This window comes from Entamoeba invadens, assembly GCF_000330505.1.
Source record: "Entamoeba invadens IP1 unplaced genomic scaffold scaff_1105074726711, whole genome shotgun sequence".
NCBI classification, from domain to species: domain Eukaryota; phylum Evosea; order Mastigamoebida; family Endamoebidae; genus Entamoeba; species Entamoeba invadens.
The window spans coordinates 1,293,985-1,306,505 of NW_004443648.1; the positions used below are offsets into that span (position 1 = coordinate 1,293,985).

General features: G+C 31.7%; 6 protein-coding genes across 6 annotated transcripts; 2 read left to right on the forward strand and 4 right to left on the reverse strand.

The window, feature by feature from the left end:
• Positions 1–686: 686 nt before the first annotated feature.
• Positions 687–1,086, forward strand: EIN_063180 (thioredoxin, putative; the record flags this gene model as incomplete). Its single annotated transcript, XM_004260316.1, has 2 exons — positions 687–793; positions 885–1,086. The coding sequence occupies 2 exons, from the start codon at positions 687–689 to the stop codon at positions 1,084–1,086; spliced, it is 309 nt and encodes a 102-aa protein (XP_004260364.1).
• Positions 1,087–3,051: 1,965 nt separating this feature from the next.
• Positions 3,052–4,021, reverse strand: EIN_063190 (hypothetical protein; the record flags this gene model as incomplete). The annotated part of the gene is made up of 2 exons (XM_004260317.1): positions 3,052–3,109; positions 3,150–4,021. 2 exons carry the CDS (start codon positions 4,019–4,021, stop codon positions 3,052–3,054), a joined length of 930 nt encoding a protein of 309 aa, XP_004260365.1.
• Positions 4,022–4,128: 107 nt separating this feature from the next.
• EIN_063200 (hypothetical protein) lies at positions 4,129–4,872 on the reverse strand (the record flags this gene model as incomplete). Its single annotated transcript, XM_004260318.1, has 1 exon — positions 4,129–4,872. One exon carries the CDS (start codon positions 4,870–4,872, stop codon positions 4,129–4,131), a length of 744 nt encoding a protein of 247 aa, XP_004260366.1.
• Positions 4,873–5,620: 748 nt separating this feature from the next.
• EIN_063210 (caltractin, putative) lies at positions 5,621–6,061 on the reverse strand (the record flags this gene model as incomplete). Its single annotated transcript, XM_004260319.1, has 1 exon — positions 5,621–6,061. One exon carries the CDS (start codon positions 6,059–6,061, stop codon positions 5,621–5,623), a length of 441 nt encoding a protein of 146 aa, XP_004260367.1.
• Positions 6,062–6,647: 586 nt separating this feature from the next.
• On the forward strand, positions 6,648–9,329 carry EIN_063220 (hypothetical protein; the record flags this gene model as incomplete). The annotated part of the gene is made up of 1 exon (XM_004260320.1): positions 6,648–9,329. One exon carries the CDS (start codon positions 6,648–6,650, stop codon positions 9,327–9,329), a length of 2,682 nt encoding a protein of 893 aa, XP_004260368.1.
• A 98-nt stretch (positions 9,330–9,427) lies between these two features.
• EIN_063230 (hypothetical protein) lies at positions 9,428–10,441 on the reverse strand (the record flags this gene model as incomplete). The annotated part of the gene is made up of 1 exon (XM_004260321.1): positions 9,428–10,441. The coding sequence occupies one exon, from the start codon at positions 10,439–10,441 to the stop codon at positions 9,428–9,430; it is 1,014 nt and encodes a 337-aa protein (XP_004260369.1).
• Positions 10,442–12,521: the final 2,080 nt, after the last annotated feature.

The window sequence follows — 12,521 nt, forward strand, 5'->3', positions numbered from 1 at the left end:
CAACTTTGTTGAATATTTTGTTGTGACGACATTGCACAATCCAACAATTTGTCTCATTGAAAAGTTGCTTATATAGACGCGTTTCATTTGTCTAATCTTCAGATTTTTTTTAGTTTTTATTTTTTTTAATGGTAAATTTATGATTTATAACTATATTTTGTATGTAGTATTATTAACTTTGTTTTTAATTAAATTATAATTAGATTATAATATATACATTATTTATATTATTAGTTATTTTTTAAAAATCTAATGGTTTATTTATTATTAATTAAAAAAGAATATAAGTAATACTATTAATTGTTTTAATTAAAAAATTAAAAAAAAATAACTTCAAAAAATAATTTTTTTTAAGTTATTTTACGATTTAAGTCAAATTGTAAAATAACTTAAATAATATAAAACATCATTGCAAGAATTATAATTATCATCAAGTTTAAAGTCCAGAACATATTTTTCATAAAAATAAATAATTCGATAATACCTATTTAATTAAAAGAACTAGAATAAACATATTTATAGAAATAAATGAAACAAATTAGTAAAAATAGTAATAATTTAATACAAAAAAGCTATACAATGAAGTCAAAGTGAAGAAAGTAAAGAGATCGAGACAGAGATAATTTGAGAAGAATTGAAATGGTGGAATAAAAAGAAATTAAAGCTTAAAAATTCACAAGAAAGAAATGGCAATTATCCACGTGAATACACTTGCTGAACTTGACGCACTCACAAAGGAACATACCGTCATCGTTGACTTCTTTGCGACGTGGTGTGGTCCATGCCAACTTATGTTTGTTTAAATGCTATTATCACTTATTCATATGTATCACTATATTTTCATTAATGAAATTTAGTATAACGAATGACATAATAACAAAAAGGGGACCAATCTTCGAAGACCTTGCTAAGAAACACACCAACCTCAAATTTGTGAAAGTCGATGTCGACCAAGGCCAAGAAGTATGCATTAAGTATGGAGTCAGAAGTATGCCAACCTTTGTTCTCTTTAAAGGAGGCGATGTTGTTAAGAAATTTACTGGTGCAAGCAAGACAGATTTGAACAACATGGTTAACCAAGCTTGAAACCAAGTTGACTAACTTAATTCATTTGAACTTACAATATTGTGTTGAAGTTTTGTCGTTATAATTCTTAATAAAGTAAAGAATAACACCAATTGAATAAATAGACGATATCATTGATATAAAGATACCTTTAGACGCTCCAAATGGGTATTAATAACACCTTTTAATATGAACAATGACGTTCTCGCACTTGTCAATATCAACATTCTCATTCTTTGTTACTCCAACGACCATGTCTTTGCAATTTTCAATAGTGACCCGGTTTGGAGTATTTGTAATGAAAGAATCAAAGCCTTCACATGTTTTAAAATTAACAAATTTTGATCCAATTGTCACAGTGTAATTTGGTTCACATTTAATATCTTCCATGTTAACTGTTTTAATACACCTTTTCAATAGGTCTGAATCTATTTTGTTCAAATCAACATTTTTCAATTCGACGTGTTTTATTGGTGAAAAGCCGTTTTCAGTGAAAGTTGAATTTTCAATGTATATTTTGTTAATACTTGATACATTCGAAGTTGCAGTATATTTTCGTGCTATTGCAATTAAATTGATATAATTTATATTTAACGCTACTTCTGATTGGATTACTTCTATCTCTTCAAATAAAGTGTTCGAGTTCAGTAAAACAGTAGCACTTTTTATTATTTTAAGTCTTTTTGTGTTCACATGAACACTAAAATTGAGTGGCAAACTTAAATAACAACTTAAATAGTGACACGCTACATTTTTATCGTTTTTTTTGACCAAATTCCGAGTTTCTGGGTTGGACACGAAATGGACAATTATTATGAGTATTCATGTTGTAAAACCTGCAATGTGAAATTCTTAATGTTCCAAACGTAACATTTTCAATTGGAAATTTGCTACCAAAGTATTTAAACAGAGTAAAGTCAACAACGTGATCAATTTTGATGTCAAACTGCTTAAAATAACAAGATGCAAATACAACACGTGGTTGTGTTGTTTTAAGAATTGGATGTGTTTTTATGGCAAAATCAAAGACTTCAGTTTGGTGTTGAACATCCCACACTTGTTTTTGTTTAATGTCTTCAATAACAATATTTTTATTTTCACTTGTAAAGCACCTTTCAATCTCACTCATATTACTATTTAAAGTCACATTCTTATTTTTTATAAGAAAAATTTTCTTTAATTGACCTGTTTCCAATTTAAAGTAGCAATTTATACAATACCAAATTTGTAGTTCTTCACATTTTGGAATATCCAAAGACAATTTTTCATTAGTCAGAGAATACAATTCCAAGAATTTTGTAGTTTTTAGCGAAAATGTATTGTCACTAAGTTTCACATTTTGCAAAGAAATTCTTTCAACAGATAACAACATGAAAAAGTTTGAAGATAAAAATGTGTTATTTAAAACAAGTGATTTGCATGTTACGGTTTTACAAAAAGTGATTGTTTTACATTCAACACAATTTAGTGATTTTATATAATCAATTTCTGTTTGAAAGCGAAATTGTTCACATTTTATTATCACAATAGACATTTTTCCGTTTTTCTTTTGGGCATTAATTGTAATGTCAATACAACTTTCAAATTTCAAAGAGACTTTTTCAGTGACTTCAAACAAAAAATTGACAGATGTGCATTTTTTTACTTTCAAATGTCGAAGAGCTTTTGGTGGAATTTCAATTTCAGATTTTTTAATATCAATAAACACCAATTTTTTTAAAAAGTTCAAATGAAACAAATCGAACTGAAATTGTTCAACACAATACACTTTAATTTCTTCAACATTTTCGAATGGAAAGAAAGAAATACTGTTATAACGCTCCGCTGTTAATTTAGTCTCCAATTCTTGATTAAATTTGTTCTTTTTTAATAAAAAACAGCAATGTGAATACATTGTTACTTTTTTGACTGTGGGGTATTTGATTTCACTTATTAAAGAAATTTGGTGTATTTCCATTTCTTCTGCTTCAAATATTTTGGGCATTATTACATAAGCAAAATGATCTTTTCGAGTATCAAAATAGGTGTATTCCACACAAAACGACTTGATGGAATTGTCACATACAAATGAACTAAAATCAAACATAGAATTGTACATCATTCTAAATGTGACTTTTGGTACTAAACATGCTGAACACAATTGCAACAACTCCAGACATATTTTATCACTATTTAAACTCTGAAAACTATTGTGTTCACTTATGTTAAAAATGATGCCATTATTCGGTTTAACCAATTTGATTTTTTTGTACTCTCCAACGTTCACAACACTCCCCATATAATGGCCACAATGTTGCATTTTACTTGTGTATTTTGTGTAATAATTACATGCCGTCCAGTCACATACAATTTTTGTATGAAAGTCCACTGCACTGTTATCAATGATTTTGACAATTTCTTCTTCATCAATAAGTGCATCTTTAGTGTCAAAAATGGACTTTTCCATCCCAAAATTTGGTGCTTTTATAAACTCGATACACACCTTATTTGGAAAGACCTCTTTTGGTAATTTCTTTTCTTTAAACATTTCAACAAAAATGGTAAATACTGATGGCGAACAAATCAAATTGTAATTATGAGACACGTTTTCTAATACATTACGAACAATTTCTGTTGTATTCAATTCAATATCAAAATTACGAAATTTAGAAAAGAGAATTGGAGAAATCTTTTTTAACATCGAATTTGAAGCGGATTGTGCTATACATAGATTTCTAATACACTGAGCCTTTTCAATATAAATAACATCAATAGGAAAATTATTACAATTCAAAGTGAATGGAGCAAACAATGTATAAAAGAGCTCGATATCAATTGCATTGTTCAGCCAAGGATTGACTTGAAGGTGTTGCACAACTTCATAACACTTTTTGTTAATCAAAAGAAAGGTGATGACATCTTTCATTGTTTCCAGATATAAAGTCACATTTATTAAGTAGAAAGCTTCAAGTTTCATTCTTTTATGAATATTATAGAGTTAATAAAGTTCTATAATTAGATAATGTATGATAAACATCACTCATTACAATTCTTTATTAAACAACAACGTGAAAAAAAATGTAATTAAAAGAAACTCAGCACATAATTCGCAAAAGAAATTCGCTGTTGGTCAAAAGTATCAACAGAAGTATTCTCATCAAGTAGTTTAATTGACTTACAATACTCTCCTGAGATCTCAAAATGTGGTCCTGAGAGTACCACTTTCCCTTTTCCTATAGTTTTAACATAAACTGCATTCATCCCATTCTCATAGAAAGCCACGACATTATCAGTATGAGTGACACTTGACTTGTCGTCGTTATGAACAAAAGCACATCCTCCATTATAGTAAATAGAACATTGAGTTTCATTATAAAAGATCGGAACTACAACCGCCCCCGTCTCCAAATTTTCTTTAAAGTTGGGGTATAAAGGCCCAAATGCCATCCCATCGAAAAACTTGAGCGAACGCTCCTCACAAACTTCTTCTTCACCTTCTATGTGTTTGTTGAACTCAAACCGATCGCACGCAAAATAAGCGCCAGCACAGATCCCAAGATACTTTCCACCCATTTCTACATACTGTCGTATTAACTTACTCCCAGCTTCACCTAAGTTCCTATTATATGGGCGGTCAGCACCTCCGGGCATGACAAAGAGATCAGCAATACTCTGCCAATTGGTGTTGAGAACATCAGTTGCAGTGATTCGAATGACTTTGGAGTGGGGAAATAATAATGAAAACATCTTTTCTGTTTCTTTTAAACATATTTTCGAAGCACCATCGTCGGAGTATAACAAAATCGTTTTGAATTCTGGCAAAGACATATTCTGCTATTTTCGAGTGGTTTTGGTTTAAAAGAAACAAATAGTTAAATAAATCACTTTTTTGGTTTAATTATTAGTAATGATAATTGAAATATACTTGAATGATTATATTTAACTATTAATTATCTAACAGAATTTTTATTCTTTTGATACAATTAAGATATGAACAAGATGCTATAAATATTTTATATAGTTTAAATAAATATACTATAATAAGTAATAAGTCATATAACTGTATAAATAAAACAGTTTTTTGTTTTCAGTATTGTCAAAAAGAAATTTAATATAATTAATATTATTAATATAATTAATATAATTAATATAATATAATTATAATTAAAATTATTAATAATAATTAATAATAAAAACGCACTAACCGGGATTCGATACCCAGACTGTTAGTTTGGAAGAAAAAACTTCGCTGCATTGGCTTTAGTACTTTCTATAATTTACTAAATTCTATCTATATTGACTCTACTCGTTATTCAATTACTATTATAATTGTATTAAAATAAATAACAATTTGTGTTTTATTACAATTTTATTGGTTCTTAAAAGTTTTGTTTTCAATAATTTATAAATAATGATACTTTGAAACCTGATTTCCATGACTGTTTGTCAAAATTGTTCCAAATATTTTAAACACTGAATTGTAACTATTACATAGTTCAAATAACAATTTAATAACAAAATGATGAAGGGTGTTTTGGTGACAACTAAAAAATAGAAAAAGAAGTGTGAAACTTAATTAAGCAAAGAAACTGACGAATTCAGACATAGTAACATGTCCGTCTGAGTCTTCATCCATGACATTTAAAGCGGTTTTAATTTCTTCGTCACTCATTCCCTTTTTAGCAACTCTCATGAAACGAGCGAGTTCGTTTGTTTCAAGAGTGCCACTGTTATCATCATCAATAAGTCTGAACAATGTTTCATAGAGTGTTTTATCTGAGTTATCTGGCATAGCATCGAGAGCTGTCATTAACTTTAAAAATTCTGGAAAGTCCAAAGCACCATTTTCATCAGAGTCAGCCAAAGAAAAGAACATTTTGAAGGACTCAACGTCTTTACTTTGAAGATCTTTTCCCAAAGCACGGTGGAACTCTTCAAAGTCGATAGTCCCGGAGTGGTCAGTGTCAAGCTCGTCAAACGTCTCTTTCATTTCTTTCATGAAGGTTTCTTCAGCCATTGGTCTACAAATTCCAGTTTTTTGCTTCTATTTAAGTTCCAAGTTATCCGGTTTAGTTCGTATAGTTAAATTATAGTTTCAGATACTACATTTAAACTATTATAATTTAAACAATCGCCACCATTGCAATTTCAATTCTCAAAATTGCATTTGTTCTTTTATTTAATAGAAACTAAAATAGAAATACTATTAATAATTAACAAAATTATTATTTATATTTAAATTAAAAAATTTTGAGTTTTGTATTATTATTGATAACTATTTGACGACACGTGTCACTTTTTCTCCTTTTATTTGTTTTTCTGAATCATTCGTCAAACTCTTTTTTGTTTTTTCTTTTATTAACTAATCTTTATATTATAAAACAACTATAAATAAACTAGTTGTTTTTTTATTTTATTTTTTTGAGAATAACATATATAGTAATGAACTGATACTTATATAATTAAAACTCTATAGTAAAGAGTATACTATTTAATAGTATACAATAGAATGTTTAGTCAATATGATATTTCGAACAAACAAATAAAAAATGTCACTGAGTAAAAAAAGGAACTAAGAAAAAACGAACTTAAATATCATAAAAATGAACGACCCAGTAGTCCAAGTTGAAACGGTAGAGAAGAAGCCTGTTTTTCGTCTTTCGAATTATCGTATGATAGTTCATGCGATCTTACTTTCCGTCGTCAGTTGTTTATATGGTGGAGTCCCAACGACTGTGTTATTGTTAATAGGAGGGTTAATGATCTATGACAATGTGAATAGGAACACATTAAGTTTTAAAGCAGCGATTCCATTCACCGTGTTACTCTTCTTCTTCTTCCTCTCGATTTTTTTAAATGTCTTGTTGACGATGGAGAAGACGATTAACACCCTTTTGACCTTTGTCTCATTACTGTTATACACGAATCTGTATATCATCTGTGTTGCATTCAACTTCGACTTAGTCAAAGAGTTTGGGAAGGTCACGAAAGAGAATTTGAAAATAGTGTTGAACATCTTTTCATCGACGCTTGGGTTTATGACAATCCCCGTCACCACCTACGCAGTGGTTTACTTTGTCCCAACACTCGAGATGTACACACCACTGCTTTTTGTGTTTGTCCACTTCATCACGTCGCCGAAGGGAGACGACCCAATCCTCATTTCTTTTGCGTCGATGATCACGCTGATAGCGTCCATCTTCACGTATTTAGAAACGGAACAGATGTTCATTATTGTGTTACCGATGGCACTCTATTTAATTGTGTTGACACCACATCTCAACTTTTTGGTGTTTGCGTCGGTGCCTCTATTTGTAGCGAGTTGCACGATGTTGGTCACGAATGACATGATCTTCTTTATATTAAGTGGAGTCATTGCAGTGATCTTTGTCCTTTCATTAATGAAACAACCGACGATCATCGAGTCGTCATTCCTCTTCTTAGTGATGAGTGCGTTCTGCTATTTAATCATCGAGAGGACGGGAATTAATCAGGTGATGATCATCATATTGGCGGTTGGGATCTCTTTGATTGCATTCAGACTCAGATTTGCATTTGAACCGATTGTATTTGTCTCTGCGGGGTCTGCGGCGCTCACGTTGTTCCTCTTCTTGTACACCAACTTCCACTATATCTCATTCCATATCACGCGATTCATCATTTTTAATATGGACTTACACACATTCACTGTGATATACGGCATCTTTGCAGCATACACGTTGGTACTTCCATTTCTGATGATGAAAATTCCGCGTTCGGTGTTCAGTGGGATGATGATGGTGTACTCTTTTGGACTTGCGACGATCGAATATATTGTTGCTTCGCGACGGAATGGAGTTTTCTATACTGATACGTACTGTTTGGCGACGGCTATTATACTGTCGTTGGTGGCGTACTTGATGTTCAAGACTAAAAAGATCTATTTGACATCGTTTGCAGTGATCATCTCGTTCCAAATCGCTAAACTGTCGATGTTTGTCTTCCCCCGCTATCTGTCGATATTCAGTATTGCAGTCTTCTTGTCGACGATCATCATCAGACACAGCTATCACCCTAAAGTGGCGACTGACTCACTTTACTTCATTGTGAATCAATTCTGGAATTTTGCGGCGTCGTTGGCGATATCGGCGACGTTTGTTTCGACGCTTCACGTGATATATATTGGGACATCGCCGACATACTTGCAAACGGTGTTAGAGGCCCTTTTCTTGATGTGTGTGTTATCGACGCATGAGTGTTATGTACTGAACAATGGGATGTTTGTGATTCCATTCACCGGGTGCTTTGTCTGTGGGATTTCTGTGCTTGTTTCGCTTGGCGCGGAATCATCTGTTGACCAACTTCTTATCTTCTTCATAGTGTGTTTGATGGTGTTTACAAGTTCGACTCACAGCTATTCGATTGGAAAGAATCTGATGACGCGGGTTGTCTTTGAAGTGTCACTTGCGGCATTGTTTTCACATTATTTAGTTGGATTTCTGCCCGATATGCCAATTTGGTATCCCGTTGTGTTATTTGTCCCTGCGCTGTGTGGGATCATCATCACCGCAGAGACCATCTGTTACAACCAAATGACTATCAAATTCTTGTTACCACTCTATGGAGTGATGGTTGTGTGTATGCCAATAAGTACTGCATTGACGTTGCTTGTCACGATTAATATGATGAAATTGCGATCGATTGCGTCAGTTCTGGTTGCGTTACACTTCACGTTACATGTGTGTATACTCATTGCTAACAACGTACAACAGAAAAAGGTCATGAAAGGGTTTTCATATAACACGCTGATGACTGTACTGAGTGGGCCGTGGTCGATTTGTATGGGAATCTTTTTGCACTACTTCATATTAAACGGGTCATCCCTTGCAGCCGTCATTTTCTTGCCACTGATTGAACTTGTGGTGATTGAAAATTACATCAAACTGAATGAGTACAAAAAGTCTGCGGTTGTTGTGTTTGCCATTATTGTGACATTGCCTGTATTGACTGTTTCAAGTGCACTCAAGTACGGATTCAACATCTACGTACTCACCACATACGCGTTTGTGATTGTATGGAACTTTTACTTCATCGACTTTGCGTTCTGGTTGTTCAGAGGGAAGTCGTTACTCCCATTCACGTGGATTGCTGGGATCGTCCAGTTTGGCTTGGCTGTAGTCATTTTAATGTTCACGACGAATGACTTGTACGTCACGGAGTGTTTCTTGGCGCTAGTCATAGTCCCCATTTCTCTTTATATGAAGTGGACTGTAGAGCCCGAAGACAAAGAGTCGTTAGAGCTATAAGAAGACTTTGAAAGGTGTTATTGTGTTACGTTGAAAGTATTATAACTATAGGAGAAAGAACTATAAAGAACTATAATAAATACCATTCTGCACGAGAGTTAATCCAATTGCACGACTACTATTCTCTGTGCAACAAACTTGTCGTTTCGGAGACCGGAGAAGAGTTCCGTCCCACAATCCGGCACGTTATTGAAATTCCTTATAAAGTCTTTCTTGCGCATAGCAGTGCACTCGTACTGTCCGATTTGATAACAATTTGACACTGCAAAGATGTTGGTAATGTCGCGATTGGGGAAGAGGATTAGACTCTTCTCGACACTCTTTGGAGTGTATTTTGCACCGGGAAGGCCAAAGGAGTTTTTACAAGAAAACACAAAGAAGTGGTGGTCCCCCGTCACCTCCTCCCAACGACTTTTTGGAGGAGAGACGATCGTTTGTGTGTGATAAGAGCCAAAGACATCAGTGTTACCGGAGATGACATATACGGCTATCTTATGTTTCCCACATACAGCGGAATTGAAGATTGAAACATCACGGCCGTTTGCTTCTGAGTTGTATATGACCTTTGCACTGACGGAATTGGTCCAGTCTTGAACCATTTTGATATACTCCGGTTTAAGTCCACTAAACTCATCGGAACGATTCCGAGAGAGGGCGACCGCATAGGGAACAGGTATCCGCTCTTCAACATAACGCACTTTCAAGTCATCGATGGTCCGAGCAGCAGCCATGTTGGCGACTATTTGAACTAAAGAGGAAGATGGTATCCGCCCAACGTGCATGTCTAAGGCGATTTGAAACTTGTCAAGGGGAAGTGCGGCTAGATGCTTCTTAGTTTCATCCTCGTCAGACGCTATTTCAGAAGAGAAGTCTGAGAAGTGGACGAAATCGTCTTGAGAGAAGGAGTACAAAGACTGAAAGAGTGCTTTGAGTTCTGAGTCTTCGTGGACAGTTAAATAAGACATCGCTTGGGGAGTTGTTTGAATGTGAAAGAAATATGAGATGATGTGATTTAATAAGATTGTGTGAGAATTTAAAGACTGAGTCAGTTGAGTCAAATGTTGAAACATCGCTTCGTTTGAGGAATCATGAGGATTGGATAATTGTTTCATTTGACGATTTCAGATTGTAAATAATTAGTATGGAAAACACTTTTTGGTTTGTTTTTCTATTAGTTGTTAATTAATGTATTAAGGGATTTCTTATATCTTGATTATTGTATTTACTTTTAATTATAGTTAATTTATTTTAAACAAGTGATTATTAAAAAGGTGAAATTTTTTTGATTTAATTGTGATAAAAATAGAAATGTTATTTTTATAAATAACATTTTTATATTATAGAAATTAAGGTAAAAAAATTAATTTGCTTTATTTATGTGTAAAAAAATAGGCATTAAGGATAACAAAAAAAATAGATAATTACAAAAAGTAATATTAGAAATAATTCCCGTAATATTACATTTATTATGACCAAAAATTCAAAAAAGTTTACAGACTGTTTTAGTATTCAAATTATATTATATTTTATTGATTTTTTGGTACAGGCAGTGAAGTGAAGGTATAAATTTTCAATTGAATACTAAATAAAAGGGTTTTCTTATTTCAAAAATATTTTATTTTGATTGGCTAAAACAGTCATTCTCAATAAAACCCTTATTTAACAAGCCGAATTTGTCCTTATTATTATAACAAATATTGACATTTTGATTATCTTGTTACCATTTTGTTTGTTTGAAAATAATATTTTATAGTTTTTTTAACCATTTAAAAACTATAGAAAAACAACAATCACACACTAACCAAGAAGCGAATAAACCAATAAAAAAACATCACTTAACTTGGCAACAAGTTTAACTCCATAAATCCAGCTTCATCACAATCAAATAAATGATAAGTGTGTTTGTTTTTGCAAGCTCGCCCAATAGCCACACTCACAACTTACCATTAATTAAAGATTTTAAAGATGATGAAATAAAATTTAATCTTTGAATATTTATGTAATAAGTGGCTAAACAATGACAAAATAACAATAACAAACGTGTAAAATAACACCAAAAATATTTAATCTTTGTTTTCTTTTTTAACAAGAGTTAATGCTTGGTGTTTGCCTTTTTCTTCTTTCGACTTCAATTTATTTTTTAAGTTCGTTCAATTTTATTTTTCAACTTATTTTTTCAGCAAAGTCGAATTTAAAAATAATCTAAAAATGGGTCTAAATTTTTTCAAAATATTTTTTTAGTTTTATTGACCAAAAATTTAAACCCGAAAAAACAGTTAAAATATGACGTAAAATTGTTCGATTATTCTCAAAACCCTTTTATTTAGTATTCAATTGAAAATTTATACCTTCACTTCACTGCCTGTACAACTGTTTGTCACTGATTAAAATGTAATTATTTTTTTATTATAATAATAATATTAAACTAATAATTAATAAGTAATCATTGTTAAATGGTATAATTATAATTATTTTATTTATTTTATATATATATAGTATAATTGTTAAGTATCATAACTATATAAGGAATTATTTATTAATAGTTTATAATAATAATAAATAAGGATAAACAAATTTGTTAATATAATAAAAAATATAATACAACGTATAATAAAAGAAATGATTATAATTATTAGTTGATTAAATTAAAAAAGTTCAGAAAAAGTTTGTAATAATTTAATCCATATTCATTTAGTTTTTGGACAGGAAAAGTCGAAACATTAAAATTACAATAAAATCAGAAATGAATTATAGAAAAACAAGAAATAACAGATCGAAACTTAAAAAAGATATGAGTGAGAGTGTGGAACAGCAAGAAAAGCAATCTGTTCAACCTGACATAACACAGCAACCCGAAGAAATCAACGTTCAAGTTCAAGTTGTAGATTCTTCAATTAAAAAAGAGGAAGAAAAAACTAATGACGTGGCGGCTATTCCAAAACAATCAGAGACAAAAGAAAGTGATGAGATTGAGCAAAACGATGACATCAAAGAAACTGTTTCAAACAACGAAGACGTCATAAAAGAAAGTGATGAACATCTCAATGATGAAAAAGTGATTGAAAAAGACGATGACAAGAAACCATTAGAAATAGAAAGTAAACTACAAGAAATAGAAAAAGATGAGGAGAGTCCAAAAGAACACGTGGAAGACAACAATGGACTTGCAAAGGAAAAAGAACAAGAAAATGA